Source organism: Hylobates moloch, unplaced genomic scaffold (genome assembly GCF_009828535.3).
Source record: "Hylobates moloch isolate HMO894 unplaced genomic scaffold, HMol_V3 SCAFFOLD_20, whole genome shotgun sequence".
Taxonomy (NCBI): Eukaryota; Metazoa; Chordata; class Mammalia; order Primates; family Hylobatidae; genus Hylobates; species Hylobates moloch.
Genome location: NW_026652295.1, coordinates 33,055,233 through 33,069,382, shown reverse-complemented (window position 1 = coordinate 33,069,382; position 14,150 = coordinate 33,055,233). Strand labels below are relative to the sequence as shown.

The 14,150-nt window shown below is 56.3% G+C and overlaps 1 protein-coding gene across 2 annotated transcripts in view; it reads right to left on the bottom strand.

Annotated features, from left to right (window-relative positions):
- Window positions 1-808: 808 nt before the first annotated feature.
- Window positions 809-14,150, bottom strand: part of PACSIN1 (protein kinase C and casein kinase substrate in neurons 1) — a 68,434-nt gene continuing 55,092 nt past the window's right edge. For both annotated transcript variants that reach the window (XM_032140457.2, XM_032140458.2), the window contains exons 2-10: window positions 9,611-9,736; window positions 8,491-8,647; window positions 7,105-7,340; window positions 6,430-6,585; window positions 6,141-6,316; window positions 5,620-5,740; window positions 5,396-5,523; window positions 4,196-4,383; window positions 809-3,615 (exon numbers count right to left, since the gene is read on the bottom strand). In XM_032140457.2, the coding sequence (XP_031996348.1) occupies window positions 3,506-3,615; window positions 4,196-4,383; window positions 5,396-5,523; window positions 5,620-5,740; window positions 6,141-6,316; window positions 6,430-6,585; window positions 7,105-7,340; window positions 8,491-8,647; window positions 9,611-9,673 (1,335 nt within the window). In that variant the 5' untranslated portion in view covers window positions 9,674-9,736 and the 3' untranslated portion in view covers window positions 809-3,505. The remainder of the gene's footprint in view (window positions 3,616-4,195; window positions 4,384-5,395; window positions 5,524-5,619; window positions 5,741-6,140; window positions 6,317-6,429; window positions 6,586-7,104; window positions 7,341-8,490; window positions 8,648-9,610; window positions 9,737-14,150) is intronic.

Genomic DNA, 14,150 nt, shown 5'->3' with positions numbered 1-14,150 from the left:
AGGGGGCAGGGGTATATTTGCCCTGAGTAATGGGCTTGTGTGACAGCCCTACCAGGCTGCCAGGGCCAGAGGACCCTCAGAGAGACATCTCACCAGACTGGGGAAGCTGAGGCCCGGGTGAGGATGGGAACACAGTGAGCTGATGGCAGAACTGGGACTGGCCCTGGGATCCTGCGCCACCCCAGAAGAGATCCCCTGGGGCTGGGGTGCAGGGGGAGTCAGGGAGCCAGAGCAAGGGCTGGTACTGGGGCTGGCAGAACAGCTGAGGACCCAGAGCTCTGGTTCTGCCCATGCCCCTGAGAAATTCTCCCCAAGAGGCCCTCCCACGGGTCCCACACAGAAATGCATTCGGAGCCAGGCGAGATGCAGGAAGGTGTGGCATGGCCCAGCGTCACCACACAGGGAGCTTGGCACTGTGGACAGCCAGGAACCAGGGGCCTCAGCAGTCACTTTTAGAATTCTACTTTAAAAAGCAAAACCTATTTGAGGGCTTCATTTACTCTTGATCCATGAGTGTGGAACCCTGAATGCCCCAGCTCTCCTGGTCAGGGCCTGTCACCAAGGCACCCGGAACCTGAATGGGCCAGAGCTCCAGGAGCCTCCAGTATCACCCTCCCCAGTCCAGACAAGACCCAGGCCCCTGCAGGGTGAAGGGATCAGCCCTCAGTGGCCTAGTCTGTAGATGGTGGGCCAGGACAGCACCCAGTCCTGCTCGGGCACCACCCCTACTCCCCTGCATCCTAACAACAAATAGCTCTCAGAGGGCTCAGAAACCCCCAGGACTGAAGAAGGTGCACAGACGCAAGATGACAAAGCGCAGCCAGGTTGACACAGTTCTGGATTTTATCCACAGTCACAACTGATATATATATATATATATTTGTATTTATATACCTTTAAATTACACAATCATGTACAAAACAGGTGCATTGCTGAGACCACAGCACTTCTCGGAGTTTCACAAGTGTCAGAACTAATGGAGTCAGGAAGCCTAGGGCAGCAGACGGTGGGCGGTGGGGCAGCCCTGGTTCCTTGCAGAACCAGGCTGCAGAATGGTGGTTAACTGAGGACAAAACACATTACTCGCCGAGCCCCGCCAGGGCGGGCCCGTGCAGCATCGAGGGTGCGGGCAGGGGCTACAGGAGGAGGCCGTGGGCATGGCAAGGGGTGTGGCCCCCACGCTCGGTGGTGAGTGCCCTGACACCAGCACTGGCAGGTAGGGCTGGGCCCCGGAGTTCAGGGGGACTTCCAGGTAGGAGACCCTCCTGCTCTGGGGCCCTGAGGACCTGGGGACTGAGAGAGTGGTCCCAAACAGGGCCCTGGAGGTGGTTGCTCAGGACGGAGGGGGTTTCGAGTTCCTGCCCTGGAGTGGGCAGCTAGAGTGCTAAGAGGGACAGGCTGGAGTCCAGCTGGGGCTGCAGCCCCTCCCCAGGTGCTGGGAAGCCACTGGCACAGAGAGGGGGAGCCCAGGCCCCAAGGTGCAGATTGCCAGCTTCCCACCTTTCCAAGGTAAGCGATGAGGGACAGAGGCCCCCAACCCCAACTCCTTCCTGGGGAGAGGCTGGAGAGGCTTCTGCACTGGAGCTGGGAGGACTGCAGGCTTCCAAAAGCTTGCTTCAGGCTCTGAGGAGCCCAGGACACATCTCAGGCTGCAGCTGAAGCCCGGAGACCAGACAGTGATAAGGAAGGGGGTGCTGGCGGCAGGAAGGAGGTCTGCCTGTCCCCGGGATGCCATCGCCCCTGGCCCTGAGGAAGGCCCACCCCAGCTCAGGCCCTGCCAGAGTGTCAGGACCCTCCACGTCCACATGAAGAAGGTCAGAGCCTTGAGGCTGGGGTCTACTACCTCCTAACAGTGGACTGTTGGGAGAAGCAGCAGGAGCAAAGGAGGACTGAGGGGAAACAGGGCTGGGCTGGCTCTCTTTACCTGGAGGCCCAGGAGGCCAGGTGTGCAGGAGGGAGGAGGGCATCTGCGGTCCAGAGGCCTAGAAGTGGCATCTACTGTAAGCAAGTCTCACCTGGTGCTGCAGAACTTCTCAGCTCCTTGCCCCAGAGGTCCCCAAGAAACTTCTCTTCCAGCTCCCTGCCCTCATGGGGTTTTGTCCAACCCTGGTCTGCTTCCCAAGCCCCCGCACCCTCTCGTGCGGTACCTAGCACTCCAGCACCACTGCTTTCACCAACCAGCAGGTGGGCCCTTTGCTCCCACCCACCCCTAAAGGTCCTTTCACTCTGACCCAGGTTTGGAGATATGGAAGGGCTGCCAGCAGGGAGAATGTTGTTCTGGGGGCCGTGGGGACAAGGAAGAAAAACATGTGACTATCTTCTTCCTGAGGGCCAGGGTTCCTCCTTTCTGCCAAACTCAGCTGCAGGCTCTCCCCTGATGTCTCAGGCTGGAGGCACCCATGGGGCCTTCACGGGCTCCCCAGGCAGCCAGAGAAGAGGACAGAGGAATGGTTAGGCCAAGAGCCTTGAAGGTACAAGGCTTGGCCTCATAGAGGCTGATGTGGAACCCAGTGATTTTATGGTTTTTGGATGGACATGGAGGGAGCATGGGGGGCCAGGGGGACAAGATGACCTCCTCCCCAGCAAATGGGAGGAGGCTGCTACTGTTGCTGGCTTTGCCGTGGGTTTGGGGGTCCCCACCCTAGGCCAGGGGACTTGTGAGAGGGGACAAGTCTTCTGCAAGTTGCTGAGGGGGTTTGGATCTGCTGAAGAGCCGATGCTCAGAGTGCTGATAGCTGGAAAGAAGGGCCTGCGTAACAGGGTCTTGGTCCTTTAGATGGGCCTGGGGCTGGGAGGGCTGGCACAGCCTGGGCTGAGGGCCTGCATGCCCTTCATTCACCCTCCTGTACCCCAGTGACACCATGAGTTCCTCCAGCTCACCCCTCTTTCATGTCTGGGGGACCCCTGGAAACCTCCATGGGGGAGGAGAGTGACCGTTCCTCCTCTGGTCCCACCGGTCCCAAGGGACGCGGCTAGGAGTAGAAGGGTGCTCCCCGGGGCAGAGTGGAAGACTAAAGATGGGGAAGCCTCCCTGCCAGGGGTCTGGAGAGGAGGCCTTTGAGAGCAGGGTGGTGGAGGAAGGGAAGAAGGGCAGGGGAGGAAGAAGAGGTTAGGAAACCAGGCTAGGGAATGGGGCAGGTGCCGGCAGCCTGGAGTGGAGTGGGACGGAGGAATGAGGCAGGGTGGAAGGGTCAGGAGACATCCATCCCTCAGGGCTCAGGAGACTCTTTGGTGGAACCCGAAGAGCAGATGTTGTGATGTTGGGCTAAGTCCTAAGACTGTTACCTACCCTGGGGCCATCCCAAGCCCCAGCATCCCAGCCTCCAGGTGGCCCTGAAAATGCTCTGTCTCTGCATACTTTGTTTTGTTCTGTTTTGACTTTTAAAAAAATAAAAGCTTGATCGGAAAATATGTCTGGAACTCTATGGCGAGGGGAAGGAGACGAGAGTGGGACGGGAGGGCAGGCAGTGGGGAGGAGTGAGGGGAGTATGGAGGGAGGGGGCCTCTAGATAGCCTCCACGTAGTTGGCAGGGTAGAGGCCCAGCTGCCCACTGTCCAGCCGCCCACGGCACCAGCCCTGTTCATCCTCCTCGCCCAGCTTGGTGAGTTCGTCTCCTGGGAAAGAGAACACAGGGAGCGGCTCAGAGAGAAGGCTGCCCCTCCCTCAACACACCGGCTGCTAGGGGAGCCCTCCAATACCCACCTCCCGATTACTGCACTGGGTCTTAGATTCTTAGGCCCCGCCCCTGGAAACCAGCCCCAGTCCCACGCCAACATTCACGTGCCACCCTTGGCATAGAGGTCTTGGCCTACCTCAGCCATTCCCCTAATCTGGGTGTCGGGTCCGCCCCCAAAACCAGACCTCGCATCCACACTATTCTCAGGTTCTGACTCCGCCCCTGGCACCAACCAATCTAAATCTTGCCCCCACTCCCATCCTGGGCCCAGGTCACGCCCATAACCCAGGCCACGCCCCATTTAGTTCCCTGCAAATCCTCGCAACCCGTCTTCAAATCCTGCCTCTACCCCACCACACACCCAATCCAGGCCCAAGCCTCTTTTCCAGGCACCACCCCTGCCCCACCACACACCCAATCCAGGCCGAAGCCTCTCTTTCAGGCACCGCCCCTGCCCCACCACACACCCAATCCAGGCCCAAGCCTCTCTCAGGCACTGCCCCGCCCAGCTGTCCTACCAGCCTTAAAGCTGAGCTCGTCCTGCTCCTGGCCGTCATAGTCGTAGAGTGCCCGCACGCGCACTCCCTTGGAGTCGTCCTCAAAGGGGTTGGCGCCCCCGTTGGCCTCACTGCCCCCAAAGGGGTTCCCACTCTCGTCGTCTGACCACTCGGTGGCGTAGGGCTGGCCTCTGTCGTAGCTGCTAACGCTGAGACGCGGAGGAGGGAGCCAGCTTCAATGTCTCCCCACACCGCACCCCGAGGGCTAACCGCTCCTCCTAATCAGAGCCCTGACCCCGAATTCTACCAAGGCTAGAGCAAGGATTGGCCACATAGGAGGGGTGACCCTCATGAGCTCTTTAAACAGATGTTTAAATGCAGGACCATTTGCGTTATTATTCAGCCCTCGAGGGAGAGGGCATTGAAGGGGACTCCAGGGCACATCTGAACCTTCATCCGGGAGGAGGAGTACCACCTAATGGTTAAGAGCAAGGATCCTGGAGTCAGACCTCCTGGGCATCATATCTGGCTCTGAGGTTTACTAACTAGCAATGTGATCTTGGGCAAGTCACTTAACCTCTCTAAGTTTCAGTTTCTCCATCTGTAAAATGGTAATATTTATGGGCTTGAACTTGAATGAGTTAACATATGGAAAGTGCATAGAACCGTGCCACACACAGTAGGTGCTCTAGAAGGACACGCTACCACTATCTTTTAGAGAGGAGGCTTGGTTCCTGTGATCTAGACCAGGGGTCCCCAACCCTGGGGCTCCATACAGTCCGTGGCCTGTTAGGAACCAGGCAGCACAGCAGGAGGTGAGTGACAGGTGAGGAAGCATTATCGCCTGAGCTCCACCTCCTGTTAGATCAGCCAGAGTGTTAGATTCTCATAGGAGCGCAACCCCCTATTGTGAACTGCGCATGCGAGGGATCCAGGTTGCACGTTCCTTATGAGAATCTAATGCCTGATGATCTGAGGTGGAACAGTTTCATCTGGAAACCACCCCTCTCCCATCCGTGGAAAAACTGTCTTCCACAAAACCGGTCCCTGGTCCCAAAAAGATTGGGGACGGCTGCTTTAGAGTGATGAACTACCACTATCTTTCAGAGAGGAGACATAGTTGCTATGTTCTAGACCGTTTCTTGTCTTCTGAAGCAAAACTCAGCTGCCCCAGAGTGTGGGTCCCTCTTGGCCCCAGGAAGCTCCACAGGAGGCACTCACCTGCCACGGTCCCCAGCCTGGGATGTGGACTCTACCGCCCCAGTGGCATTGGTCAGTGCCACTCCCTCTGCCTTCTTAGGCTGTTTCTCCTTCTTGGTAGTGGTGTGAGGGAGGTCTGGGTTCCACTCCTGGTGGGGCCAGTGGAGCAGTCAGGCTGGGGGACTATGCCCTGAGGCACCTTTAAGCCTCTTCAGGCTCCCCTTCCCATCCCCACATATCCTCACCTCAAACTGGGGCCAGTTCATAGGCATGCCGGGGCCACTGGTGCTGCGGAACCATCTGAGGTCTTCCTGGGCGTCAGCCCCCCGGATGGCCTGCTCCAGCTCACGGTACACATGGATGTAGCTGTGCTCAGGGAGATGGGGGAGGTGGAGGGCACAGATTCAACATGGCCCCTTCACATCCTTGATGAGAGACCAGAGTCCACTCAGGGAAGCAGGGTGCTGGGCATGCTGCCCAGCCAGGAATCATGTGGGCTTTGCAAGAATAATCTCCGGGCATGCTTGGTGGACTCCTTTTCCCTCCCACCTTAGCCATTCACCCATCATCCAGCATGTGTTTCTAGAGTACCCAGTGTGCGTCAGCTTGCACTCAACAGCCCCTGTGTTTGAAGCCTCATCCTTCTTGACCCCTGCAGCTCTGCCTCCCCTTCCTGTCACTGTGATGTAGGGCTGGGATGCCCTGCATGCCAGTCACACCATCTGCTGGCTGTGCCTGTGCCCTCAGTGCCTGCCAGCCCAGGTACCTGCTGTTCTCAGCCAGGTTGAGGTGCCGTTTGATGTCCAGCAGCACCTCCTTGAGGAAGACCAGCCGCTTTTCCTCGAATTGCTGGCACTGCTCAAACACCTGCTCCATGTTCTCCATGTACTGGGGTGTGGTCTTGCCCACATCTTCCAGCACTTTCTCGTACTTCTCCTGTGTCTGTGGGCACCAGAGTGGAGAGAGGGTGACACCTAGCCAGGCCTGCAGCTCCCAGCCACCACCTTCTGCAAGGGGCCCCCAGACCCCCTGCTGCCATCCCTGCCCACCAGCACCTTCTGCACATCCTGCTTGCACTTGTCCACTTTGTCCTGCAGCTTCTTTTGCTGCTCAGGCGTGACCGATTGCTCCGTCTTGCTGTTCATCTCTCGTGTCATGGCCAGCTTCTCCTCTTTGCAAGCCAAATGGTAGGCCTTCTTGGCTGCCTCCAGCTGTGGGGAGGGGGGAATAGGGAGTAGGGTTTTCATTTGTGACCAGCAGCAAACATGGTCACCCATTAACTCCTTCCCTGCCCACTCCCTGGGAGCTGTGAGCCCACAATCTTAAGAGCCAGAAGGCATACAGGCCCTGGCTCCAGGTGTTTGGGAGCAGCGCTCCTCCATTTGTGGCTGCGTCTCTGCTTGGCACTGCCTGCTTCCCTGCAGATACCCTCCTGTCAGGCAGTGCAGTGTCCACCCCATCTGGGGACCCAGGGGCCAATGTGCCCTTCTGCCCCTGCTGGTATCTTTCCTGGGGACAGTGCCCCTTTTTGCCCATGGGTCTCCTTACCTGATGGGCACTGCCTACCCATCTGTGAATATTTTTTCCTGGAAGGCAGTGCTGTTCCCCTGTGGGCACAATCCCAGAGGGCAGTGCCCAGCCCACCCATTCATAGATGCCCTCCCTGGGATCAGCACCCTCTGATCAGATGGGCCCACCCCACCCCACCCGTGGCAGCACCCACTGAGCACCTCCTTCATCTTCTTGGCCCAAGGCTTCTGGGCCTTGCGGAAGCCATCTTCAGCCTCCTTCGTCTCCTTGAAGCCACCCATGATCTGCTTGTGATAGGCGTCCTTCTGCCAGTTCTTCACCTTCTCCAGGTCCTCATTCAGCAGATTGTTCTTCACCTCCTGGTGCAGCTCACTCACCTTGTCTGCCTCTGTCATTATGGCACCCCAGGCCCGCTCCAGGCTGCCATACTGTGGGCCTGAGGGAATGGCAATAGGTCACAAGAACCTCACTGTCCCTGCCCAGAGGCCCCCCTCACACCTCCCTTCTCTGAGGCTTTCCCCTTCCTCCCATAGCAACAGAAATGCCCTCCTCTGCTCTACGTGGCCCCATCCTCTAGGGCCCACATCAGCCACCATCTCCAGGAAGGCTTCCCTGACTGCTCTGCCCTCCTGCCATGGCCAGCAGCCCTCGCTGCATTCTTCTCACAGTATCTGCGCCTGTATCTCCCTCCTCCTTATCTCTCCTGTCAGCGTGTGAGCCCCATGGAGTGGGGTTGGAGGGGGGCAGCCTGGACCCTGTGAGCTCTGACAAGCCCAGCACAGCGCCAAGCACACAGTAGGTGCTCCAGGAATGTTAGCTGAAGCTTGTGACAGATGCCAGGAGGCCACTGGGGACCAGTCATTCCACACTGACTTGTTTGTGTACTGGCACCAGCTCTGTGCAGGGCACTGTGTTAGGTGGTGCAGGCCCAGCCCCTGCTCTCATGGGGTTTAGAGTATACTGCAAGAGAATAACATGAACAAGTATATGTAAACTGCAACTTCAAACTGTTCTAGATTAAAGGAACCTGAAGACACGATGCATAGAGGCAATGTGCGACCGCACTAGATCCTGGATTAGCAAGCACAATTGCCATGGTAAATGTGCGTGTGGGTCGTATTACATGTCCCAAATTTGATAGCCGAACTCTGATTACTTAAGCAAGTGCTCTTTTTCTTAGGAGGTACATGAAGAATTTAGGGGTAAACAGGGATAATGGCTCCAGCTTACTCTCAAATGGTTCAGAAAATACGCATATCAATAAACAGTCAGTGAGAAAACAAACATGGGGCCAGTGAGCCTGGGGGAAGGGTATGTAGGAATTCTCTGTGCTACTGTCGCAACTTTCACAAAGTTTGAATTATTTCAAGATAAAAAGTGTGTTTTTTCAAATCCAACCTAAAGTTGTACAAAATAGAGATGAACAGGTAGGCCTGGTTTGATCTAGGAGGGAACAGCGCCTGAAAAGGTCCTGTGTCTGGTTGATGGAGGGCATGGTGCATGCAAGTAGCCGGGGCTCCTAGGACCCAGACCGAGGGGGCTGGTGACCGCCTGGGGGCGCGCACGACGTGAGCCTGGGGGAGCACCTTTCTCGATGAGCTGGCGCCAACGCTTGGCCCAGTCGGTGAGCTGCTGCCCGTACGCCTTCTCGATCTTGGCGCGCTCCTGCACGCAGTTCATCAGGTCGTTGCATAGACGGTGGCCGTCATCGATGCGCTTCACGGTCCGCTTGTAGTTCCCCACCTGGCGGCCAAGCAGCGAGCACCAGTCCCGCGGGTTCCCCAGCGTCCCCAGCCCCGCCCGCCGCATCCAACACGGCCAAGCCCACTGTCTTCCGCCCGCCTCCCCGCTCAGGGCCTCGGGCCCCGGCCCCGCCCCCGCCCCCCGCCCCGCGGCGCAGCGGCAACGCGCCAGGGAAACTAACTTCCGGAGGCTCCAGCACCCTGCGTCAGGCCCCACCGTCTACACGCACCCTCACCCCAATTTAAACATGATTTCCTTGCTGCTACAAAATGCAGAAGGATTTTTAGAATTTGGACTTGGGCTGGAATGAATTATTCATTTTGTTTTTGTGAGTTAAATCTATTATATTTATATAGAGTCATATAAGCGTTGAGTTGAGCTGCAGCTTCTTGACATAATATTATGTTTTGTAGACATCTCATTAAACGCTTATTAATTTAGGTTTGGCAGTTTTCGTCTTGGGTTTCCGGAGCCAATAGCAATTTTTTTTTCTCCGGGTCTCAAATATTTCCGAAGGTTCTGAAAATGCTGGCTTCTGGCTGTGCCTCCCGCTCTGCGGCCCCATGGGGCTCTGGGAGCTCACGCCCTCTCTGTGTGTCCAGCGCTCCACCCCTGCCCACCTCAGGATGGGGGGCGAGCGAGGGAAATAGGAACAGCTGAGAAAGGCTGTGCTGTACCTGCCTCATATAAGTGCCACAGAGTCACAACGGGCCTGTTCCCACATTGTGAAATGCCACAGGCTCTCTCTGGGGAAAGCTGTGGGGAGAGAGGGGCTCCTGGCTCAGTGGGCAATGCTCTTAGCCACTTCATGGCTACTGCTGCCTGTTGGACACCCAGGGCTTTGGAGGGGACTGGGGGGCTGGGGAGTGGGGCCTGAGGTCATGGGATGAGTGATAAGGGAGCCTGGCCTCCAAACAGCCAGGCTGTCTGGTCCCCAGAACCTGGGGATCATGAGAGCCTCACCTCCCAGAAGCTGTCGGTGGTCTCCTCTGGAGCCAGTGAGGCCTCATCGTAGGAGCTGGACATGGTGTAGCCGCAGGGGGATGGACAAGTGCGGAGCTGCGGTTAGCAGGCTGGGCTGCTCATGCGCTGGGAGGGCAGGAGAGAGATCCCTGGAGATGAGGGAAGGGCCCTCCACCCTTTGCGCCATTCCAGGCCTGGGTCCCCAACCCGATGGGATGGGGGCTCCATGGGAGGAGGCTTGCATTAGGATGCCAGCTTCCTGTCCAGAGACTAACTCACCAGACTTAGGGTAACCCCAAGAGTCGCCCTGTAGCACCCTCATGCCTAACTCCCCATCCCTCCTCCTTCCCCATCCCTGGAATCCATCCTCTATCCAGTATGAGCACCTCCGTTCAGAAGCCAGCCCCAGCCCCCAGAGCTGGTTCTGTCTCCTGGACTGTTGGAGCCCAGGCTCAGCGCCTCCTCAGTTATCTGAGCCCCTGGACCCTGTAAATGCCCTTCTGGCTGCCCTTGCTCCCAACCTCAGCAGCCCCCATTAGCTTCTTACAAGTCTCCTGGGAGTCCCAAATGTGTGGTGTCCTGGCCCACAGGTCACACCACCGAGATCTATGGGAGCGTCTGGGGTGGCTGTGTCTGGCCTGGATCTGTCGGCAGGCATCACGGTTATCCAATCTAGGCCGTGCGCTGCTCCAGGGCCGAGGTGGGTACTCCCCTCCTCCCTTCCCCTAGCCAGGCCTCACTGTTACCCCAGGCAAGAATGGCTCAGTAGTCAGGAGCCAGGACTCAGAGGGCCAGGGGTCTGGTTTTCAAAGAGGCAGCAGAGTCCAGGCTGCGCCTGGCCCTGATACAAGCTGCCAGCCTCTAGCTGGATCCCGGCACCAGGGGATGCCTCCCTGCTTCTGCACTGCAGTCCCAGGACTGTGAACCCTGACAGTGTGGATGCTCAGGGAGGGCTGGCCTCTGCAAGATTCAGCCCAACCTGGGGGTCCAGGGGACCCCCAGCTCTTACCAGCAGCTGGCTCTCAGGCTCAGGGCAGGGGCAATAACATGTAAGAATGGTTGGTGGAGGATGTCCCTCCCCCTAGGGCTCCCCATCTGTCCAGGGCCTGGGGCTCTTTCCCAGTAATAACCCAGTATTGCCTCTTGCACCCTTCAGGCATCTAAACATATTTTGTTCCCTCCCTTTTAGAAGAACCACAGACAGACTTTCCCATAAACTCATGCACAGTGAGGGGTGGGTGAGAGGGAGGATGGCTGGATTTCATCAAGGGACAAAGAAATGAGTCTGAATTTTTCTTTTCTTAACTTGGCACTTTTCACTTATAAAGCATTACTTGCTTCATAAGGAACGTTTTAAATTTAGATACAGAGAAGTAAAAAGCAGGGATGTTTAAGGAAGCATAGTCAGCCAGGTGAGACAGGTATCCCTGGGGCCACAGTCCCTTCTAGACCCCTTAATGTCACACAGAACTCTCCCGTAATGCATTGCTGCCAGGGTGCTGGTTGGGGGTGGGCAGGAGTTGGGTGGAGGGTAGAGGCATTCCCTTGTGGGAACAAAGGTAGAACCTGAGCCATTTGTCTCTTGCCCACGGTGATGGGAAAGTAACTTAATACCATACAATTGTTATTGATACAATTATGGGGTACACACCCTTCACCCAGGAACACCACTTCTATGAATTTACTTCCAGTCAGTCAGCCAGATGATGCACAAGATTATTTACTACAGTACTACTGGTAAATGCAAAAGGCTGGAAACAGCCCAAATACCCGTACACAGGGGCTGGGTCAGTAAGTTATGGTGCAGCGCTGTCTCGGAAGTTCTGCTCCTGAATGGAAGCTTCCCCAGACCACATCACTAAAGCAAAAAGAGCAAGGTGCAGACCCATGTGGCTGGGAAAATACATAAGTAGGGAGTGTTTTGGGAGGACCACAAGAGAAACTGGTGATGGCGACTGTCTTCGGGGAATGGGGTGACCAGGGGATGCAGGGGGAGGGAGACTTTTCTCTGTAGGTCCTTTTGTGCCCTTTTAATTTTGCCTCATGTGCAAGAATTTTTTAATGTGCCTCATGTATATATTTTTTAAACTCTCTGGCCTGTGTTGGGGGAGAGTTGAGGGAGCTGGGAACCAGGATGGGGTGTGCTGTCAGCATGGAGGGAAGGGACAGTGCAGCTGAGACCTGGTATGTCAGGCCAAAATGTCCGATGGCTGAGACCACTCTCTACCTCGTCCAGAAAAGGCCAGGCCCAGGGTTCTTGGAACTTGCTGGGGTCCACCCTTGGTATTGGCAGGTAATGTGCCTCTCCAGCTTCCAGATGAGGGAGCATGTGCAGTGAAACAGCTCCAACCTCAGGGTCCCTGCTCTGCTACCAACCTGCTGTGTGACCATGGGCAATTCCCAGGCCTCTCTGGGCCTTGCTGGGAAATGAGGATGATATGACTGACTTAAGGATTAGACGAGGTGGTGAGTGTCCCGCCATGGCAGACTCTAGGCCCTCCCAATTCCAACCTCGGTTCTGACTCACACAGTGGTGGGCTCAGGAAGAAGAGCCAGGAGACAGCATGTGGACCCCGTATCATACGGCTAGACACACCTTCCCACCCTGCCTCTGCCTCTTCCAAACTAACCTCACACCCCCACCCTGGGGGCAGGCAGGAGGCTCAACTCTGGACAAATGCCATGTCCTTCCGGAAGGGCAGTTGGTACCTGCTGTCACTAAAAAGGCTGCATCTCTCATCGTCAGAAAGGGATGTGGCTGTCACCTGGCACTCCCTGTGGGCAAACTCAACATGCTCTTAGCCTTCCTCAACCCTTCAAAGGGGCACGAGGCCCATCTGCCTTCTCTCACCAGTGGCTGTGAGGCTAGCTCAGCCCTGAAGACACTTTAGTGTCTCAATAAATGACAGCTGGCATTGATTGGGCACATACCATTCACATGTCGAATCTACCTCCTCTAATCCTCACCACAACCTGACCAGGCAGATTCTGCTGTCACTCCCACACTGTAGCTGAGAATCCAGGGGCTCAGGGATGTAACAGGGACAGAGCTTGTCCAGGTACCACGGGAGAAGTGAGCCCAGGGCGTCACAGCATCCCTGTGTGATCTTATGATTTAAGGCTATCACAGCAATGACAGTGGCCAGCAGGCAGTGAGGGCTGAATGTCCCACGCACAGTGCACAGCACCGCATGTGGGAGCTCAATGAATAGACAACGGCCAGGTGATGTCTATTATAAAACTGTTACACTGTTTTATAAATGAGGAAACTGAGTCACAGAGCAGCAAAGTAACCTGCCAAAGGTTGCTCAGTGTGATGATTAATTTCAGGGGTCAGCTTGATGGGATTAGGGGATACCCGGAGAGCTGGTGAAGCATTATTTCCGGGTATGCCTGTGAGGGTGTTACGGGAAGAGGCTGGCATTGCAATCAGTGGACTGAGGAAGGAAGATCTGCCCTCATGCAATGTGGGCGGGCACCACCCAATCGGCTGAGGGCCCCGAGAGAAGGAAAAGGCAGAGGAAAGGTGAGTTCTCGCTCTCTTCTGGAGCTGACCCTCTTCTCCTGCCCCTGGACATCAGATCTCCAGGTTCTGTGGCCTTTGGACTCAGGGACTTTGCATGAGCAGCCCCTGAGGTCCTCAGGCCTTTGGCCGCAGATTGAGAGTTACCCCACTGGCCCCCCTGGTTCTCAGGCCTTTGGACTTGGAGCCACGGTACCGGCTCCCCTGGCTCAGCAGCTCACAGACAGAACGTGGGACTGCTTCACAATCACGTGAGTCAGCTCCCCTAATAAATCCCCTCTCATCCATCTTTCTCTACCTACCTATCTATCCATCTGTCATCCATCCATCCATCCACTCATCCATCCAGTTGGTTCTGTCTCTCTGGGGAGCCTAATACACCCAGCTAGGGAAAGGTACAACTGGGATTTGAGCCCAGGGTCTGCATCCAGAGCGCACACTCCTGACCACCACACTATCATTACATAGAGAGGTGTTGACATTAACATTGGCTATCACTAGCTAGCATTTAGCGAGTGCCTACTGTGTGATGGGTACTGCTGTAGATGCTTTCTGTGTGCCTTATTTTCATTTACAGATGGGGAAACTGAGGCACAGAGTGACTAAAATAGTGCACCCATGGCCTTTGAGACAGTAAACAGCGGAGCTGGGGTTGAATCCTCGCTCCAGCCGAAGCCCCTGCTGCGTGGCCCCTGCTGAGCCTCATTCCCCGGGACCCCCTGAGGGAGAGCAGAAGCAAGGCTTACTGAGCACTTCCTCAGGATAGGCCCTCACACCCAGCACCTCGTTCATTCTCACAGCAATCCTCACAGAGAGGGGCTTCCTCTTTTTCTTCTTGTGGAGACCAAGACTCAGAGAGGTAAGCCAAGATCACTCGGCTACAGATGGCAGAGTGAGGACTTGACCCTGGGGCCTGTGCAGCACAGAGTAGGATTACAACCCAGACTCTGGAGCCAAAGAATCTGGATTTGAACCCTGGCTGTCTCATGTATGGGCTGTGAGACCATGCGTGGATCT